General features: G+C 40.5%; 1 protein-coding gene across 4 annotated transcripts; it reads right to left on the bottom strand.

The window, feature by feature from the left end:
* Positions 1-5,078: 5,078 nt before the first annotated feature.
* On the bottom strand, positions 5,079-18,489 carry ESD (esterase D). Of its 4 annotated transcripts, none has more exons than XM_072135220.1 (10): positions 18,364-18,489; positions 17,213-17,265; positions 17,055-17,131; positions 10,812-10,900; positions 8,484-8,582; positions 7,620-7,744; positions 7,396-7,515; positions 6,073-6,171; positions 5,791-5,958; positions 5,079-5,665 (listed from the first exon to the last, which is right to left on the bottom strand). In XM_072135220.1, the coding sequence occupies exons 1-10, from the start codon at positions 18,428-18,430 to the stop codon at positions 5,585-5,587; spliced, it is 978 nt and encodes a 325-aa protein (XP_071991321.1). In that variant the 5' UTR covers positions 18,431-18,489; the 3' UTR covers positions 5,079-5,584. The 4 variants fall into 4 exon arrangements, with proteins under 4 accessions (XP_071991321.1, XP_071991322.1, XP_071991320.1 ...); XM_072135221.1 differs by lacking the exon at positions 18,364-18,489 and adding an exon at positions 18,234-18,257; XM_072135219.1 differs by lacking the exon at positions 18,364-18,489 and adding an exon at positions 18,161-18,184.
* Positions 18,490-22,485: the final 3,996 nt, after the last annotated feature.

Here is a 22,485-nt window from a genome sequence, read left to right as displayed (position 1 = left end):
TTTTGGCTTAAACATTAACATGCACTTGGACGCTCTGGGATTCATTTAATAAGCTACATGGTTAGAAACATCAGAGCACTCTACAGAAATGTTTATCTCCAGGTTATGTGTGTGATAGCTGCACCTTATTCATGTTCTGGGATCTACATTATTAGGAGCCTATGACGTTCAGTACTAGAGGTTATCTGGTGCTGAAAGACTGGGTAATACCCATCATACAGTAGGTCAAGTTTACAACAGTGTTATATACATAACTAACAAGACGGCTCTGTATACCATGTGCCATATGGTGTGCCTTTACTGTACTAGAATATATGGTGGTCATTACTGCGGCTCATACTGTAATACCAATAACCAAATGACAAAAGTGGCGCTTATTTAAGAGGTTTCCAAAATTCAAAAATAATCTACCAGTTTTATGAGCTAAACCAGTTAAGGACCAGACACAATTTTCTGAACTTGTTCTTATAATAGCTCTTACTTTTTTAATTTTTTTGAGCTAGCGAATGAGGTTTTTGCAGCTTTTTTTCAGGAGAAATACTGGATTCTAATTTTTTTTAGCTCAGAATTTTAACTTTTACATACAATTTTAGGTTTTAAAACAGTAAAAATTTACATGTTTTTTACATTTTAACATATAGGGTGAGGTTGGTGACTGGAGGGGATAACACATTTTGGAATATGTTTTTAGTTTATTTTTTTTTAATTGATTCAGTCTTAAAAACATTTTTTATTTTTTATTTATGTCCAGCAGAATAGACCTTTGGGAACTTAATTTTTTTACAATTATTTTTTCCCCTTATATTTGACATTTTCACTGTAATGTAGTGGTGACTTCTATTCTAGTGACTATTGTCACTATTTGAGCTATTTTTGGTATATAGACTCAGCAGCAGCCTCTTAGCTTCAGTATCCTGGCTTTCACAAGCCGCTGCCTTTATTCTCTGTACAGCACTAAATTGAGCACTATGTACAAAAATAGACAAGACACAAGTGGTAAATGCCCCTTATGTCTTGTTTCTAGGGTCTCCTACAGCTGCTAACACTTGGCTGACTCCTTAGGTATGTGTGTGGTCCTGAACTGATTAAAAATGTCAACCTGTCCTAAACATAATGTAATGATTGCATTACAAACATTTTTAATACACATAACTCAGCCATAAGGGATTAGGCCAAGTTCTCACTTGCGTTCACAAGGTTCCATCACAGATTCCATTATTAAGAGCAGAGAAGAAGCGCTACAGCCCAAGTCTTTTATTCAGCAATTAATAACACATGTGCAATGCTTAATTTCTGATACGTTCTCCTTAAACAGATAATGTTTAATGGCAAGCCCTTAACTGGGCCTTAAATGGTTTGTCTGATGGATAATTGAAGGAAATCTGTCACTAGGATTGTAAACCAAGAACACTGATGCTGGTGTGTGCCCCCTCTCACAGTATCCACTCTTCTTTTAGCTTCTTATAACCTTGTTTAAAAAATATATATGCAAATGAGTCAAAGGTGCTCAAGTAACAGTTATGGAACCTGGAGCCCTCAGGCTCATTTGCATAATTTTTTAAGTCACTTTCTTTTGTAAAAACAATGGTATACGAAGCTAAAAGAAGATCAGATCCTTTCACAGGGGGCACACACCAGTTATGTCAGTGTGCTTGGTTTACAATCCTTCATCCTGGTGGTAGATGGTCCTTTAAATCTATATATAATAACACGGTGCCAATACTAAGAAGTACATGGAGTTATATAGTTCCGATGTTACCTGATGGGGTAATGGGGGCCACCCTGCTTTAAGTATTGATAACCTATCCTAAAAATGTTATCTTTTTTTAACTTTAAAACTGTATTTAAATCACAACACACTGTTACATAAGGCTGAACATACTGTTCATTATTGAGAAGCTGAATTGACATCCAACGTGGAGCAAAATAGCATTTTATAACAAATGGTTGTGTTTTCCATCAAGTGCCCTATTTGAAGATTACAACATGAATCCTTATATTGTGCTTTTATACATTATACAAAATTGCCTCAAATAGCTTTCCATTTTATGTAGTTAGCTTGAGACGGTAATACTGGACACAGAAGGTGCTATTTATCAGAACTTTACACAACTACAAAATATATAGCACAGTATAGGGATAGAAACTCATATTGTAGAACTATGCATTATGGCCAGCTATGTCCCTGCAGTGTTAGAAGCATGGTAAAGACGTGCATCACTGTCATTATTTATACAATAACACCATTAGAAATTGGGTTGCTTTTTTAAGGAGAACATAAAACTTAAAGGGGTTTGCCTATGAAAGAAAGTTCTCAAATTGTAATCTCCTAGTGAGGTGTATAGAATAAAGATCATTTTAACTTTACAATTTTACTCAGTTTTATCGCTGTTTTTTTTCTCTACAATTCAGTGATGGTCAGTGTAAGATTACAGTGTGTGGACTCTCTAAACAGACACTTCATGATTCCTCTGTGCTATGAGATGCTGTGTGCTGGCAATTTGCTTAGATTATCATGGTACATGATTTAGCTACACTTTCATTTAGTCTACTATTATCTGACACATAGAAAAAGAGAGAGGAGACAGACCAGAGTCTGACCAGATATGGATATAAAACACAATGACACACTCAGCCTGTAATATCTCACCTATAAAACACACAGCCAGATCTGCTTTACCTCCTCCTCCCCTCAGATCAAGATCTTATCTTTTCTGTAGAGCTGCTGCTGGACAGGAAGTACCTCTGTCTGTAGTGCTCTCTGCCTCCTGCCCCTCTCCCTACAGTACAAGAGAAGCTATTCATGTAAGTGGAACTTGTCAACCGAAATATAAACATCAGGACTGGTAGAGACAGGTTGAAATTATATCTGTAAAAATTCTGTATTTTTGTTAATAACATTGAATTACAGAATGTGTTATTTTGGTAGCCTGAGTATATTTAAGAATCTAGTCTTCGCGGAAACACCCTTATAACGAACAAATGTTTACATCTTCATGGGCTTTGATCCGCTAAAAACCTTTATACTTACCTAGAGATGGGTCAAATGAGGTGCATTGGTCCCATCTCTGGTGCTCCCGGCACATGCATAGCAATTCAATGAAGCCGGAACAGTACCCATAGCCACAGAGGAACTACTAAAAGGTGATTTGGGACACTAAACCACTGGTGCATATGGACCTGAGGGTAGTTTAGTGTTCCAAATCAGGCTGATAGGTGTCTTATAAGTGTTTATGTGTAGTCGTAGCTGAACAGACTTAAACTAATGGTATTATGGTATTTTTTTCTTTGGAGCCTTTTGAGCAAAAAGCACATTGTAGATTGGGGCAACCACAGAGAGTCCGTGACAGAGCACAGGATTTCTGAATGTAGAAGATGGTGGGGGGAAGCAATGAGCAGCACATTACTAGATTGTACTACTAGCCAGAGGGGGATACAGTTCGCTGTATACCTTCCACTGCTAATAGAAGGGCAGAATGTCCACAGAAAGTTTTTCTATAATATATAGAATCAAGGATATGGAGACAGGAGAGGTCAGGAGTAAGTGACACATAGCTGCATGTATTTTGTGTGTGGCTCCTGTATTAATGTAATCTCTTGATTCCTTATTTATTGCTTTGTAACATAATAATCTGCACTAGAATCACACGTAATATTTGTATGTATATGTCTCTAGTAATAAACACATATACAAGGAGACCAGTGGCCGCTAACATTTGGTTTGCTATAAACTATACACTCCACCTTCTTATGTTCGTCCTGGACAGTATAATGCTAGCCTATAGGAGAAATAACAGCCAATATACCTGCCGGGATGGAGTGAAGACATTGTGGATGGAACAACAAAATCATTGTGTTACAACATTGTGAACCATTGTAGAGGTTGAAATTTAAAAAAAAGTGAAAGTGCAGTTACCAGACATTTTTTTACATGTATATGATTTTTGTGAGATGCCGCTTCTGAACAATAAAGAATATGCTGAAGTCTTATACTGTTGTGTTCTTCCTGCTACTAAACAGGCATCAGGATATACTTATGGATTAACAATTCCTACTACTAGATAATCAAGCCATGTGCTTCTAGAATCTACTGAATGTATCCAGCCTCCTGTTATCTTATCTATAGGGGCTTGTAGACTCATCTGTGAAGACCAGCACAAATCCTTATCTTTTACTACAATGTATGTACTAGGTAGGTTTCAGCCTCAGTGGTTCCCAAAAAATATTTTGAGCAATATCATGAAAAATTGAATCTTTGAATAATGACATGCCGTCTTATTGCGTAGATATATTACATTGGAAGACCAAAAATCCATACAGATTGTGTATAGTGTAATAATTCCAATATAATATTATAAGACTATCTGTGGTACAATGTGTGTGTTTTACAAGCAAATCTAAAGCACTTCAGAAAGACATGACCCTAATGTATGTCTAATAGGTTTCACCTTCCTCTGGAACAAAGTACATATTTCTAAAGAAAAGTTTTGTAATATATTTTAAGGATACAAAGTGCTCACTTCGCCGCTTACTTCACTCTGAAATTGCAGTTCAACTCCATCTTGCTAGCAAGATAGACAGAAGATCATTTACTGAAAGATTACATAGAAGAGCTATGCATAGGGCAATGGAGTGGTATGTCTAATTTACAGACAGATACTGCATATGGTAATGAGTTAAAGACCTGTTAGGTCGATTTAGGACCCTAAATCAACTACAGGTCCTTTTGGACCTGTGGTTTAAGGTCCCAAATCGAGTTTTTCAAGGACTGTGCATGGAGGAAAAAGGAAAAAAAATTAACTTTTATACTTACCTAGATGTTTGGGTTTTTTGGTGCACAGTTCAAAAATCATAAAGCGCGATTTGGGACACCGAGTCACCGGTCCATAAGGACATGTGAGTGATTTAGTGTCCCAAATTGCCATAGTACGTTTAAAGGAGAGATATGAATTAAAATAAAAAAATTTGGGGGCATGGAGACAAAACAGAAGATCCAGTATCAGAGCAGGCATTTGCGTGATTGAAATTAGAAGTGTGATGTGTAAGGGATACACTGAAATAAAACAGCACAACATCCAGAGATTTGGGATTTGTTTTATTAGGTGTTCAAATACAAAGGCAGCGTTTCAATCAAAATCCCCAAATTTTAAGGATTTAGAAAAGGAAAAGTGCATGTCTACTTATATGACACTGACTGAGGGACCATTCTGGGAATTGTACGGTTGTGATCATCAGCTTCATTCTTAAACTAAATGTGACACTTTGAGCAAAAAGATTAGACATCTACCTCTACTAATGAGAGGAACCACCACTGGCTTCCAGGAGGGCTCTGGCACAGCCTGCATTTACCATGAGCTCAGCAATGGTTGACATATCTAAATAACTGGGAGAATGCAGAGGACCTCCTTACTGGATAAGTGCTATGGAAAGAGGTAGGAGCCTAAACTGCATGTAAAAGCCAAATACTCGCATTTTTTGCCCAGAGTTTCACTTTCTTAATTTTACTTTGTTTGAACAAATATTAAACCAATCGTGCACAGCATTGGTTGTGCTGTTGTGCAGCAGCCTTCTCCCCATCATTTGCTTAAGCATTCAGATACTTTGCGTGGTGTCGGATGTGGTCATTTACAAAAGTGGTGATGAAGAAGTAGCTGTGGTCATATCCCTGGAAAGAAAGAATAAGTATTCTGTATTGAAGTCTACTGAGACAGCGGAGGTTTAACTTTAATCAATAAGAAATGACACAAGGATAGCGATGGCATTTGGATAGCATTTGCTCTTGAGCCTTACCTCTTGTAGTCTAAATACTACAGGAATTTTCCTTTCAGTGCATGCTGCGATAAAATTATCAGGCAAGAGCTGCCCCGCAGAGAGGAACTGGTCATCTTTCCCCTGGTCAATTAGGATGTCTAGCTGTGAGCCTGAGTATGTCTTCACCAGATGAGTCGCATCATATGCCTTACAAAAATAAAAGACAGATTAAGGAAATAGTAAGCTGCAAATGGAAAGAAGAGGTGCGCTGTGTGACATTCATCCTGAGCATGTACTGGGCATACAAAGACACCGACATACCTCCCATTTACCCGTGTCTGACCCCAGGTATCCACCAAATGCTTTCTGACCCCAGGGACACTGAATGGGATTGCAAATAGGTGCAAAGGCTGAAACGCTCTGAAATCACAGAAAAGAGAGGATGTTACATGTCATTTTCCTAAAAATATGAATACAGGCAGTCCCCGTGTTACATACAAGATAGGGTCTGTAGGTTTGTTCTTAAGTTGAATTTGTATGTAAGTCGGAACTGTATATTTTATCATTGTAATCCCAGCCAGAACTTTTTTGGTCTCTGTGACAATTGGATTTTATAAATGTAGGATTGTCAAAAGAACCAGGATTAACAATAAATCTTCATTACAGACACCTGTGATACCTGTTATAGCTGTTTATTGTAGCCTAGGACTAAAGTACAATAAATTACCAATATCCAGTGGTCCGTTTGTAACTAGGGGTCGTATGTAAGTCGAGTGTTCTTAAGTAGGGGATCGCAATACATTGTAATCTGAACTAATGAAACCTACTTCTTACAGTATAATATTCAGTTTTTTTCTAGATATTTTTGTAGTCTTTTTCCAATAGGCTTTGCTTTAGGACTAAGAAAACGAAGGTTACAAATCAAAAACACAACCAAAAACGCTTTGAAATCATGATGCCTTTACAAAAAAAAAAAAAAAAAAAAAAAACACGGAGAATGAGCCAACAGGGGTACTTGAAGTTTTCTTAAGAGCTGACACTTCTCACTAATTATCGCTGTACTTGAACTTTATGGAATATGTTTTCTTCAGCGTCGCTGCCCTTTACTTAATTGCTGACAATCAGAACACAAGACGTTCACCGATCAGCAGGAGATGTAAACAAGAGGACTGAGTCATCAAACATGAACAGGAACGTGTGGGCAGTAACGGTCAGCTATGTATACACGGGGGTATTGTGTCCTGTGGTCAGTATACACACACATTTTACTATCTGCCAATCCCAGCTTTCCGTGGGAACCAGAAAGACTCACTCATAGATCCAGGCACTGTGACTCTGGTAATGTTCTGATTTTAGAAGGAAGGAGGCCATGAATAACAAATATAAACTTTTAAAATTATGGTAATAAAGCAGAAGGGCTGTAGCATTACCAGAGTCCCCCCCCCCCCCCGGCACTTCACCCTCCCGATGCATGCTGTCATCACACACAATGGGCGGGGGGGGGAAGCGCCTCTAGCACAGTGGGAAGCTACAGCACACTGGGGTTCTCATAAGAAGATTACCACAGTCACAGTGCTGGACCTATGAGTAAGTGTCCCTGGGTTATCATGATAGATTTTGATGGTAGATTTACTTCAACATTACCTTATACTTCCCAGGGTTTTTCAGTGCACAGATTAAGGCACCATGACCACCCATAGAGTGTCCAAAAATCGAAATCCTGTCTGGATCGGTAGAGAAATTTCCATTGATGAGCTGAGGTAACTGGAAAACATAAAAAAAGGCATCTGTATTATGTAAAGGTATTTTTAACCACTTTAAGCATATCTCAACCAAAACCTCTCTTCATTCCTTAAGGAATAGGTTACCTCCTCCACAATGTAAGAGTACATTCTGTAGTTGGTCTTCCAGGGGTCCTCAGTGGCATTGACATAGAAGCCAGCTCCAGTGCCAAAGTCCCAGCTTTCCTCCTCGCCATCTATATTGCAGCCACCTAAGATAAGGAGGATGAATAATGTTAGTAGTCCTGTGGGTGGCATATGTACCCCCTATACGTCACCCATAATGATGGGCACTGTAACAGATGGATCTCTACAGTGAAATAGTTAACCTGGGTTTATGGGATTAAAGGAAACCTACCATTTAGAATGGTAGGTGTAAGCTGTAAGTACCGAGCACCAGCTCAGGGTGAGCTGGTGCCGGTACTTACTTTCGTTAGTGTCAAAACCGCAGTATCGCGGTTTTAACACTTTTTAAACTTTAGAGCAGAAGGGGCTTCGGCGCTGCGCGCGACCGTGCGCGCGCAACATCTCCGTTATTTCCTATGTAGGCGTGCGCACGATCGCGCACACGCAGCGCTGAAGCCTCCTCTGCTCTAAAGTTTAAAAAGTGTTAAAACCGCGATACCGCGGTTTATAACACTAACGAAAGTAAGTACCGGCACCAGCTCACCCTGAGCTGGTGCTCGGTACTTACAGCTTACCCCTGCCATTCTAAGTGGTAGGTTTCCTTTAAATGAAAGAACAATTAAAAGAGTCTCCTGGGACTTAGTAGTGTTTTGGGGATTTTCCACCATGCCCTGTCTATTCTTTAGCTCCATTTCAACCTATTTGGCACAGACAATACATAACATGTCATAGATGAGTAAAATCATTCATTACGTTTGTGATCTTTATGGCTCTTAACTGAAATAGTATGAACAGCAGCTACCGTGTAGTGAAGTGATGACTTACGAGGACTGGTGTCGGGTGCCACTACAATGATGCCAAGCTCAGAGGCAGCCTGGTGATATGCCGCCTTGGTGATAAAGTTTTGCTCTGTGCAAGTCAGCCCTACAGAAACCAAAACACATACATGAGGATACCTCACAGGAGAAGAGTTAAACATTCACCTTATAATACATTATACAGTTACTAAATAAGTCTCAAGTTGGATTGCTGTTTAACAGTAACCAATCCAGTGATCTCGCAAATCCTGAAAAACCAACTTTACAATACAGGCCATAGGTGAGAGGTGTAGAGCTACACCAAACTATGGCGCTGAGCTGTAAAACCAAACCCAAGCCACAGGCTGATGTCTCACATTTAGGCTTCATTTTACAGGGACACCGTCACCAACTACTACCCCCTTTAGGTAGGGTATGAAATGTCCTTTCTAGAATCACCTCTTATGTTAAAACCTACATATATACTACGTATATACTAGAGTATAAGCCGAGACACCTAATTTTGCCACAAAATAATGGGAAAACTCAAGCCTAGGATGGGAAATGCAGCAGCTACTCTTTAACAAAATGCCCACAGGAGCCCCCCCCCCAATCAATAAACTGTCCAGCAGCAGCATCCCCTCATCAATAATATGCCCAGCAGAGCCCCCCTTTATGATTTAAAAATAAACTTGGTACTCCCCTCCGGCACTCACCGCCAGCATCATCTTCTTCCCACATCTTTCGCCTTCCCGGCAGTGTGGACAGCAGTACGTCTATGCTCTGCCTGCACATACTATAATGCGGCTCTGCCTGCTGATGGCACGCCGAATCACAGTGTGCGTGTGCATGAAGAGAGCATAAACGCACCTCTGCCCGCACTGCTGGGAAGAGGAAACCGGGGGCAAGTGCGGAAGCGAGTAGTCATTTTTATTTTATAAACCCGAGTATAAGCAGAGTGGGGCTTTTTAAAAAACTCAGCTTATATACACTACATTTACTCCTATAAAAGAGCTCATATACAAATGAGTTTGAAGAGTCACTTTTTGCCTGAGGTGATAGGCTGCAAGGGGAGAATCACTTCAGTTCTACAGTACCTCTGGGTACATGATAGTACAAAAGTGTGAAAAGTGGACCAACTCCCCCAGAAACAGTTACACCTCCTCAGTTTGGCAGCTCTCACTCAGGCTTAGGGTAGCATCAGAATTAGGAGTGCGATACGATACCCAGAATATCATGATACTTGATAGCAAAACGATACTTTCAAGAATCTGAATTAAGTGTTCGGGGTGCAGTCACATGGGGCGCTTACATTGCGTTTAAGAACGCAATGCAAACATCTGGGGGTGGGGCTCAGCCAAATCGCATATGCGTTTCCAATGAATCACAAGCGTTCAGTAACGAACAAACGGCACTATGCGAGGAGAGCTTTCGTTTTTTATATGTATTGTGAAAGTTGTCCTGGTAATGTTAATATAAAATGTATAATTTATTTTGTCTTTTTATTAATAAAATTTAACTATTTTGTTTTTTGTTTTTTTTTAAAAAGGGATAATGCAGTGATATATAGAGAGATTTCTGAGAAGATACATCTGCATATACCAGTGCGTTTATCACAGTGCAACTTCAGTGAGAAGAAAACCTAAACAAGTCCATTGTCTAGTTCAGTGATGGCGAACCTATGGCACTGGTGCCAGAGGTGGCACTCAGAGCCCTTTCTGTGGGCACTCACCATCACCAGAGATGACTCCAGGTATCTTCCTGCAGTCCCAGACAGCCCAGGACTTGCTGTGCACAGAGGTATTTTATATATATTAAAGTGACAGCGCTACCTGGGACTATTTTCTGCTTTATTGGTGTCCTCATGGTGCTGGTATCAATGAAAGATGTGACACAGAAGGGAGTATAAATCACAAATTAAATTTCTGTGTTGGCACTTTGCGATAAATAAGTGGGTCTTTGTTGTAGTTTGGGCACTCGGCCTCTAAAAGGTTCGCCATCACTGGTCTAGTGGATAGAGGTTTTGTATCTCTATGACATGGTAGAGAGTGGGTGGCAAATAAATATTTGAAATAGTTTAGAGACCTTGTATGAGGGGAAGCCCTTGAAGATGTAGAAACACTATATATGGACAGTTCAGGATAATTCACTGTTGTTGAGGTCCCTGCTCTGCTTCTGCCCTACACATCAATACAAAGGATTCCGATTCCCCGACTCGACACATCTATTCAAAGGATTCGCAGTATTGAACAAGTACCAATGTTTCGATACATCGTGCAACCCTGCACAAGCTCACATTACCCACCATTGCTGAGGCTGGATCAGAAGGGTCTGCAGGCTATATAGTTCTACCCACCTGATAGCCAGTAGAGCACGGGACACTTCCCACTTTCAGCTTTAGGTGGCAGATATATTCCAAATTTCATCTTACATTTCAACTCCGCACTAGAAAAATGTAATAAAAGTGGATTAAAAGTGAGAAAAAAAACCTACAATAAACAGACATTAAAAAGTATACTCATTCTATTCTGTTTTATGGGCAATAAAAATTTTTACCATGAAGTTATTTATCAATGTAATTTCAGAAGAGCGGATCTACACAGTTATTCATCTTGTAATGACTAGGAATATCACAGAACACAAGGTCCTCCAGCAGTGAAGATTCCAGGTAAGTGTCCCTGCCGGAGCATCAGAGTCTCAGATAATAGCTTCATATTAATGAGCAGGACAGATCATCTCTCTACAGTGATTTGTCACTGGAGGAATGACAATATAATTATATATAGAAAACAAGCAAAAATATTTCACACAAAAATATATAAGGAAAGCCGTAATGAAGACACAGATCAAAATAATTTCATCAATATTCATTATATGGAGTATAGGTATAGGAAATATACTGTATATACTTAAGTATAAACCAACCCAAATATAAGCCAAGGCCCCTAACAAAAAACTGGGAAAACCTATTGACTGGAGTATAAGCCTAGGGTGAGAAATGCATTGGTCACAGCCTCCACCCATTATAAAGCTAGCCACCCCCTGCCCCCCGATATACATCTGCATTGACCTCCATTATGTAATGGTCAAGGCGCAGTGATGCCGCAACCAGTCTCCCATCTCCATTGTGTCAAAAAGGGCTGTAAACTTTGCCATTTGCGTCCAGCTTCAGCACACGACTGTGTTCATGAGGCTTCTAACTTCTACAATAATCATAGAAGAGATGGGCTGTGCAGCAGTTCAGTGAAGAGATCTCACATACAAGTGCACCAAATTGCTCCAAATTTCAGCTACAATGCCAGAATATAAATGCATTTTTCACAGTCCAGCTCCTACTAACAACACACACAATGATAATACAGATCGCCAGGGACAATACCTTACACTGCCGACAGCTTTGTATAGTCAAAACAGCAAGTAGACTCATTTTATGAAAGACCAATGAGCCATAAAGAAAATAAGGTAAGATAACAGAATATGTGCACGTATTACACTGGTTCTCCATCAGGCAAACCGAGAGCTCCTCTTAAATGAAAAATTATACACTTCTGTAGAAAGAGATGACCTCCGACAAGCTATATTTACAGGTAATTTTTTTATATTTTGTTGAAATACATAAAATGGAAAAGAAATTGCTTGTGTCCAAACAGATAGCTGCTCAGTTACGTCACAGACTGAACATCAGTTATTAGCCTCATTCACTGGATGAAAATCTAGACATAAGATGGAGGTAAAAAGCTTCTAATGACATATCAGAGGACTGCTGTGTGTGGGCTCTGTAACGGTAAAGCGGGGTGACTCATGCCCACCACTGCTGATGTATACAACGCACTACTCCAAATTATAGGGGCTCTTTTATCACAACGTATCTATTCAAAGCTAAGGGCATTAAATGAAGAAAATACAAAGCAATTCACTGCTTAGTATAAAGGAAACCAAAAGGCAATACATCCAGCAGTAGAACGGGCACCAACCCTCACTTACATATAATAGCAAGCCTTTACTATTGTGGAGTCCATTCACTTGTGCTGCTTTCAGCTATAAATACAGGCATTAGCCCCGGATAGTTGCTCATAATGTAATGTGAATTGACAAGAGAGGATTGTCATTGTTCAGTAGAAAAAAATCCAAGAGAATATTTACAATATAAGTACAAAAACAGCGGCAAAGAACATCACATACTAGAAAGCAGGTGACAAATTCTGTGCCGAATACTGTAGTAGTAAGAGAGACGACTAATGTCCACAGCAAAGTGCTGGGAATTAGCACAAATTATTTTACACAGTTTGGCAAATTTAATTAATTTTATTAATGATATGCCGTATAAAGAGACAGCATATTGCCTTATAGCTACATCCCTATATACCAGTATATTAGGATTGCGATAAGGATTAACACTATTGAAACGTGCAGGCCAGAGACACTCGACCGTGCAGAGGACAGGACTGAAAGCATCGTACGAATATAAGCAGCACCCCCTTCCCTGCTGTACAGCAGCACAGACACTATGGTAAGGAGTGTGACCTCAGGTAACAGACCTGCACAAGACACAATCCAGATCTAGAGAACAATAGTGGTGGGAGGAATATTGCAACAGTTTTATTAGAATGTCATAGACAGATAGTGGCTTAGACAGCTTGATGTGACATATGAGTTGTTAATGCAATGGGATTTGAGACTTTTAGGTAAAAAGTTGCACATTTTTCTACAACGGATTAAGCATTTCCTTCACCCGGAGGGACTGGAGTGAATTTGTGGTTAAACATTTTGAAAAGTCACACTTCTGTCTACCATAGCTGGATGCAGCTGATAAATCTGGCACAGGTAGCCGAAAGTGATAAGAGTGGGGTGGCAAAGGTCACAAAAAATGCTTAATTTGCCCTAGTTGAGGCTTGAGACCATGAGAAAACTAAAGTGGCTACAAAGATAAATTTGCTCCAATGAGTCAAGAAGTGATTGTTTTAGCTTCTTACTAAAGCCTAGGCCAGTGATGGCGAAACTTTTGGAGACAGCGTGCCCAAACTACAACCAAAATCCACTTATTTTCCCGTGAAGTGCCAACATGGCCTTTTAAGCAGTAACTTTTTGCTACTGTTCTTCCACATCTTTATGTATTGGCCCCCTGAGGCAACCAATACAGTTGAAAGAAGGAGGGCAAATTCGGACTCAGACTTGTAGCTTCTCTCCAGGGTCTCTCGGTAGAGGAAGAATGGTGGGTCCAGCAGGAGGACCTCCAAAGAGATTAAAGTTCTGTCAACACCTTCTCACTTTTTATACCGTTCCAAACAGCTTTAAAATAGCACTGAGAGCAGCATCTCTTAAGTTGCCTGGGACTGCAGGAAGATTTGGTGGATTTGGTCATATTTGGCAAACTCTGTCCTGGGGCGATGGTCTGAGTGCCACCCCTGGCACCCGTGCCATAGGATAGCCACCACTGGCATAGGCCATAGGTCCAGATTAGCACCTTCATCAGGCCAAGTCACAAGGCAAGTTAGTGTAATAAGTCTTTCACATTGCTCTCTGATCCTTTCACCTCATAGGGGCAGAGGCTGAAGAGGGTTGCTGCAGACTATCACTGCTGATTTTTATCTGCAGTATGTGTATAGGATTTGGATAAGGCTACATTTATTGGGTATTACAAGTTAAAGGGAACCTGTCACCATAAACCACCATTATAAACCTCACACAATACCTTAGAGACAGGGACATAGGCATTCCAATAATTCTCTTGAGGTTTCTGTAGGATTCTCTGCTGTGCCGCAAAAACATCTTTTATTCCTCCTCAGTTGATTCCTGTAATCAGTCAGGGAGGCAGGGCGAGCTCTCAGATCCAGTCAAGCTCTCCCCGCCTCCTCTCTGTCATTTAGCCACCTAAGTGCCCCACCCCACTCTCCATGTCACTACCTGCCCATTCCCTATGGCGGCGCATGCAAAGTGCGCCAGTATCTTTGAAGTTGTACTGCCCTTCCTCAGCTACCTCCTCAGGTACATCGGACCCTGTACCCCTCAATACTATGACCACCGTGATTCTAATCTTTGCGGCACCGCAAAGTGAACACACATTACCGCTGTGCCTGAGGAGGTAGCTGGGGATGAGGAGGCTTCAAAGACACAGGTGCACTGCGAATGCACCGACATTGTGATGGGGCTAGACAGCAGAGAGGAGGCGGGGAGAGCTTGACTGGATCTGAGAGCTCTCTGCAGCTCTGTGACTGGATACAGGAATCAATTGAGGAAGATTAAAAGATGTTTTTATGGCACAGCGGAATTGTACAGAAACCTTTAAGAGAACCATTGGAATGCTGTATCCCTGTCTCTAAGGTATTGTGTGCGGTTCATAATGGTGGCTTATGGTGACAGGTTCCCTTTAAGAGTGTTACTCTGTACAGTCAATCAGTGAGTGAAACAGATTCACTGGTAAACAAAGGTAAACAAACAAGCTGTGCAACTGCCTTCAGATTCTGTCTACCACTTACAGGAATGGTAACTATTGATCCGAGTGCCAGATGACATTCACTATTTAGATAACTTGAAGGAAATCTACCATTAAAATCAAGCATGATAAACCAGGAACACTTACCTATAGACCCAGGCAGTGCGAATGTGGTAATCTTATTATTTTCCTTTTTCCTTTCATAATCAACTTTTATAATTATGCAAATGAACCTGAAGGGCTCTGGAGTGCATTACCAGAACCCCTATTGTGTGCCAAAACTACTTCTGCTGCCATGAGACTACATTAGCAGAGGGGGGGGGGGGGATGAGGAAGCGGGAGGAGAATGATACAGTGTAACAGCTTGTGAAGCAGCAGCACAGAGGGGCTCTGGTAACTCCTCCCCGGAGCCCTTCAGGTTCATTAGAATAATTTTAAAAGTTGATGTAAGAAAGATGGAGGATAACAACTATAGTAGGATAACAACTATAAGAAGATTACCAGAGTCACCGTGCCTGGATCTACGAGTGCCTGGTTTATAATGCTTAAAGGAAATCTGCGAAATATAGAGTATTTACCTCTGCTCTTCTTCATCTTGACACGCTAGGATCACATAAAAAGGAAACTTAGAATTAGCAGCATGGGAACAAGATATCCGCCTCTCCTGCAGGACGTCACCTCCCTCACCAACATAGGAGAGGGGGGCATCTATCATGCAGGAGGCATGAATTCACACCTCAAGAAGGAAGTGGCGAGAGCATGTATAATTAGCAGCCTGAAGCACCAGACATCTTGCCCCCACGCTCCGTGCTGCCAACTATAAAAGTTTCTTTGTTTTCAGCGATCCTGGCTTGTCAAGCTTAGAGAAGGACACCACTGGGATCAAGAAGAAGAGGAGCGGAGGTAAGTATTTTCAGTCTATTTTTCATTATAGGTACTGGTAGATTTCCTTTTATCTTGATGGTAGATTTCATTTAAAGACAATTCATCATCAATTTTATTTTTGACTATTTGATAAATAGCAAAATGTATTACTTTTTTTTCTAATCAGACTTTATTTTCTGATGGTTCTGAGGTCATTGTGCAGGGAGGGGGAGGAGATAAGCTGTGACATCATCTATTGTCAGTAGTGATGTAATGATGGGTCAGTGTTATCTATATAGAGGTCATTGTACAGGGAGGGGGAGGAGATAAGCTGTGACATCATCTATTGTCAGTAGTGATGTAATGATGGGTCGGTGTTATCTATATAGAGGTCATTGTACAGGGAGGAGGGGATAAGCTGTGACATCATCTATTGTCAGTAGTGATGTAATGATGGATCAGTGTTATCTATATAGAGGTCATTGTACATGGAGGGGGAGGGGATAAGCTGTGACATCATCTATTGTCAGTAGTGATGTAATGATGGATCAGTGTTATCTATATAGAGGTCATTGTACAGGGAGGAGGAGGAGATAATGATGTAATGATGGTGTTATCTTTTATACTAATATTGAAAAGTGGTGAACGCTGCACATAATACCTCAATGGTATCTTTCTATTATTTATCCTAGTGGAGGATATAAAGCTTTCAAAAACATGTTTAAAGGGGTATTCCCATCTGGGCATTTACATTTAATTGAATTAATTTGTCATATGTAAACATTTCTTCAATTGGATGTTATTAAAAAAAAATGTTCCTGTGTGAAGATAATTTCTCATAAATGTAGTCATGTTGTCCCCTAGAAACAAGACTGTGTCCTCGGATACGGCCACCTCTGCTGGAGTGAAACAAAAGGATTTTGTATACGACATGTCCAGGAGTTACTGCAGGTCCCACAGCCGTCCTGTGGTAATGATTGCTGAATCCAGGAGGTCAGGCAGGGCTCAATAGCGCATGTCTGGCCACTGCTACCAAAATGTGAGGTGGTTGTATCCAAGGAAGCCATCTCATTTCTAAGGGACAGAATGACAACATTTATGAGAAATTATCTTCACATGGGAACTTTTTTTTAATAACATCCAATTGAAGAAATGTTTACATTTGGCAAATGAATTCAATTAAATGTAAATGTCCAGATGGGAGACCCCTTTAACACAAAATCCTGGTTTAAAAATTTGCTAATTTTCCAATGGTGACTTCAGCAGGATCCGATACAGTGGCCGTGACCCATCCTTATGTACCTGTCATGCTCAAACACCTTCTGGAAACCTTCAAAGCACGTGTTGCTGGAAATCTGCTTTAGAGCCATTGGTGGAACCTACAAAACAAGAAATGTTATATACTAAACTAGTTTTCACAAGTCAATTGTATTATTCAATATCTGAAAATAAAATCCAACCTGAGATATTGTATGAAATGTCAGATGATTTGATGTGATGATGTATCTATGTACTGTAACATAAAGGATACAAGGGTTAGGTAAGTCATATACAGACAATGAAGCCTGAGTAAATGCCCTGTTTCTGCGACAGCTTTCTCCCTACTATGATGTGTCCCTACTATATTTGTTATCCATGGCCTCCTTTCTCTAAAATCAGCTGATCAATTATGCTAATGAGCCAGAAGGGAACTTGGGGTGTCACCAGAACTCCTTCATACTGCAGCTTCACAAGCTCTTACACTGTCTCCCCCCTCTGCTGCCTCAGCACTTCCCCCTCCCTCTACCTGATGTAGCCTCAGTGCAGCACATAATGGGGGGGGGGGGGCGGGGGACGTTCCTAGCACACTGTAACAGCTTATGAAGCTATAGCACGGAGGGGCTCTGATAACAACCCGGGGCCCTTCAGGCTCATTAGGATAATTTGATTAAGTTGTTTTTAGAAGGAGGCCATAGGTAACTAATATAAGCAGATTACCACAGTCACAGTGTCTGGATCTATGAGTAAGTGTCCCTAGTTTATCATGATGGATTGTGCTGGTAGATTTCCTTTGAATTGTTCTCCACACCTTTATATTTTTTATATTTATAATGGCCATTTTGATTTTCTTAATTTTTTCACACATGGCGTTTGTTGGCTTTTGTTGGTATTCTATATTAAGAACTATGAAAGAAAGGACGCTATACCCAGGGAATGCCAACCCCATAAACATAACAAAACCCATTCCATTAGTAGTTGGTCATTGGGGAAGCAGCACCCCACATGCTCTCAGAGCCCCCAGTGCTGGGCCATTGCCTCTTAGCCCATACAGGGGCCCCACACACAGGTCATGTGACCACTAGGGATATGGGGGCATGCGGAGCTAATAGAATATAACCGTCACCGATGGCCAATAATGTAACACCTACACCCGCCCATAGGGGGCAGCACAGAGAACCAAGCAGAAGCCCCAAGTATGGGCAGGTAGTGAGCTCTATGTACATCTCCGGGCAGGGGAGCCGCCGCCACGTGACTGAAGAGCGGTGCAGGCGGCCGCTTCTCCCGGGACATGTTATCAGACCGCACAGGGATATATGCCCGCACCGGCCAGTCACCCGCAACCTGCACCCACCTGCTGCACTCAACTTCTCCCTGCAGATCCTACTCAGCCACAGGACCTGTGAAGACGTCATGACCATGTGACCGGTCACGTGGATGGGAGGAGCTTGTGAATGTGTATAAAAGCTTCGGTACCCGGCGTATCACGCAGCAGAATTGTGTATGTAATGTACGTGGTTTTGTATGAACGTTTATATAGCAGAGCTGTAATGACTATGAACTCATTCAATAAAGTGCGCAGCACAGAAGTGTAACCAGTCACCATGAGAGCACATGCAAAAGGAAAATATAGAGTGGAGCCCCCACTGATCTCACGGTACATGGAGAATCCACACAGGGATGTCACATTTCAGGGAGAATCCACACAGTAATGTCACAGTACAGGCATAATCCACACAGTGATGTCACAGGACAGGGATACTACACACAGTGATGTCACAGTACAGGGATACTACACACAGTGATGTCACAGTACAGGGATAATGCACAGTGATGTCACAGTACACGGATAATACACAGTGATGTCACAGTACGAGGATTCTACACACGTGATGTCACTGTACAGGGCTAATACACACAGTGATGTCACAGTACACGGATAATACACAGTGATGTCACAGTACACGGATAATACATACAGAGATGTCACAGTACAAGGATTCTACACACGTGATGTCACTGTACAGGGATAGTGCACACACTGATGTCACTGTACAGGGTAAATACACACAGTGATGTCACAGACACGGTTCAGGGATTCTACACACAGTGATGTCACAGAACATAGATAATCTGTGATGTAACAGTGGAGAAAGAATAAACAAAGTAATGTAACAGTAAAGGGAAAATTCACACAGTGATGTCACAGTACAGGGATAATATAAACAGTAATATAACAGTACACAGATAATATATACAGTGAAGTCACGGTACATGGAAAATACTCTCAGTGATGTCATAGTACATAGATAATAAAATAAAATAATACACAGATAATACACAAAGTAATATAACAGTAAAGGGAAAATTCACACAGTGATGTCACAGTACAGGGATAATATAAACAGTGATATAACAGTATAGACATAATACGCACAACAATGTCCCAGTACAAGGATAATACACACAGTAAGAAAGCACTCAGTGATGCCATAATACAGGGATAATACAATAAAATAATGTCACAGTACATTCAGGGCTGTATTTACAATTGATGCGGCCCTAGGCACTTACAGACTTTGTGTACCCTATTGGTACCATTGAACTAATGCCTCTGCATTACACTTTATAAACCATTAAAAAACCTTCATCATTTTTCCATATGTAATGGGTACGGAAAGTTTTCAGACCCCTTTAAATTTTTCATTATTTGTTTCTTTATTTCATTGCAGCCAGTTGGTAAGATCAAAAAGTTCCTTTTTTTTGGCTCATTAATGTACACTCTGCATCCCACATCTTTGCTAATTTATTGAACAAGAAAAACTGAAATATCACATGGTCATACACTCAGGGTGCATTCACATGTGGCGTTAATGCATGAATTTCCAAACTCATTATTCCAAACTCATTACAACAGCTGAGAAGAGACTTGTTTCATTACATAGCTGTTAACATTGAGTTTACAAAATGCATCAGTTAACACCATGTGTGACTGCACCCTCATATTTAACTCACATGTTGTCTATCCTGATCCTCCTTGAGATGGTTCTCCTCCATCAATGGAGTCCTGCTGTGTTTAATTAAACTGATTGGACTTGATGAGGAAAAGCACATACCTGTCTATATAAGACATCACAGCTCTAAGTGCATGTCAGTGCACATGGGAATCATGAGGTCTAAGGAACTGCCCAAGGAGCTGAGAGACCAAGTTGTCTGGCCAAGATTACAAAAGAATTTCTGCAGCACTCAAGGTCCCTAAGAGAACAGTGGCCTCCATAATTTCGTATTTAAGAGAAAAAATATTTTATACCATACACAAACTAGCTTGTGGTGCTCTGCAGAGCACCACCAGGCTCCGCTGAGATATAATTTATGCACGCCAGAGTGGTACGGTCCAGAGACCTTTCTGAGTGCTGGTGACTCTCTTTTCAAATCTCGCGCTGGGGAGCATTGAATGTGAAAATCATGCACCGACTTGTTGCCAGTGCAAGATTTGAAAAGAGAGCCATCAACTGCTATCAGAACAGTCTTGGGGTCCTACCACCCACCTAGGATGGTTTGCATATGGTATACATTTTTTTTTAGCATTGTAAAAGCGGTTGAAACTTTTACATGTATAAAATTGATATGTAACCAAGGAACTATTGTATTGCTTGAACATACTATATGTAGCAGAAATCTTTCCTCCAACATAGCGCTTTTTAAAAAATGCTATGGAAAAAAATTTGTAAACCATATTATGTTGTGTACAAAATGTTTCACTCGCTTAATTTTACCATTTTCTATGCAGCATCCCACAGTGCGACCAGGAGGGCGATTATTAGGGTCAGAAGGTTACTCATCTTATGTGTCATCAACATTGATGATTGACATCCCCTGCACAAAGATTTTCAATGCCAAGGGAAATAGAGATGCTTGTAAGGACATACATCAGAATAATTTTTCATCTCAAATTCTATGAAAAATAACATGTACGACAGTGTACTCGGCACACAAGCCCATAGACCGCTGTGACCTTGCTATCCAGCACACAGATTTCCATAGCCTAAACAAATTTCTGTTTTGCTGTACATTTTCCCATTTCTTCATATTGACAGGTAGTGTTTCTTCCGTGGCATCCGCGGTGCCCCTTACACAGAAGTGTACTTGCTGTAAAAGTAATCCTGAATAGGTAAAATGTCACACACGTCTAATGGAGCTGCCACTATTCATTCACACAAACATCCTTTACTTTCCACTTCAATTTGCTCCCCTTCTCTCATTCACAAGCCCAGTGACAAATCCTATCATTTCTGCCCACTTCATTGTCACCTATTTTCCTGAAACAAAGAAGCATGTTATATAAGGTGCCTTATACAGCATCTCCAACCGTCTTCAATAGCGTCCTGCTGTTCCTGTCATGGGCAATAAATGGAGCCATCCAAACCTCCAGGAATGGATGACAGTTCTTTATTCCCAATTCTTTTATCTCTGCATCAGCCTCCCATGTTTTATACATTATTATAGAACGGTCTCCAAATGTTTTTATTTAAATAGCTTGCGCTTTTGTATACTGAATCGCTAGGTCAGTACAAATAGAAATCACTAGCCTCCAACATTTCCATTAAGTACATTCATACACAATGTTTGTTATAAAATAAAATCTTCCTGTATTTCTGACAAAATATTGAAAAATATAAGCCAATACAAAACAGATTGAAAAAGTTGCATTTTAAATTGCTGTTTTTCAATGAAAGGTGAATGGTTATTTTCTATTATTCCTGCAGTTACTGTACATCAATCACTAGGTAGAAATCAAAATATTTCTCCACTGATAATTTACGCATACATAACATGGCCAAAAATTACCTCTATATGTGTTGAGTAGGATTTATGTTTGCATATCTCACTACCCTGTTAAAGTGATGTTGCATTGGTCTCAACCCATTCTGACTCTTTAAGGGGTGATGCATCGCCCTTCAATACAATCAGCCATTACAGGGGCATCCACGATTGTGATATGAGAATCCATAAAAAAATTATTATGACTAAGACATGCTCTACTTTTTAACAGGTCCCTTTTTCATGGTTCCTTTAAAATGACCATTAAAAGGAATTGCATTCAGTGTAGATGTTTGTCAGACATTCAAAAAAACATCAGTTCAAGTTGTGTGCACCTACTTTTAGTGATGATGTCAGATCACAATTACCGGTATATGTTTATTACTGGGCAGAGCAAGATAGAAAGATGCTGGACCATTATGGTAACTTAAAAAGATAGGTGGATTGCTCCATCTCAATAATGTGAGCGGAAGAGTGATTGGTCTCCGACACAAGGGATGCAGTGTAAGGATCGGTGGTAGTAGATCCTCTGTACCATCAAGGACGATGATGTAAGCCGACACCTGCGATCAGAGTCTAAGTGGTACCCGGTTTTCACCAGAGCCCACCGCAAAGCAGGTTGGACTTGTTGCGGCGTGGTACCACCAGGTCGTTC

The sequence above is a fragment of the Engystomops pustulosus genome, chromosome 2 (assembly GCF_040894005.1).
Source record: "Engystomops pustulosus chromosome 2, aEngPut4.maternal, whole genome shotgun sequence".
Classification (NCBI taxonomy): domain Eukaryota; kingdom Metazoa; phylum Chordata; class Amphibia; order Anura; family Leptodactylidae; genus Engystomops; species Engystomops pustulosus.
The sequence above is the reverse complement of the archived record's forward strand: the minus strand, read 5'-3'. Positions and strand labels throughout refer to the sequence as shown.

Bases quoted from the DNA above. Each gene is read 5' to 3' on its own strand.
- ESD (XM_072135220.1), bottom strand. From the start codon at position 18,430: ATGGTCATGACGTCTTCACAGGTCCTGTGGCTGAGTAGGATCTGCAGG. The intron at 10,901-17,054 runs GTACATAAGGAT...ACATTTTTCTAG, and splicing joins AAGGTGTTTGAGCATGACAG to TGCGGAGTTGAAATGTAAGA. The intron at 7,516-7,619 runs GTAACCTATTCC...TATGTTTTCCAG, and splicing joins ACTCTTACATTGTGGAGGAG to TTACCTCAGCTCATCAATGG.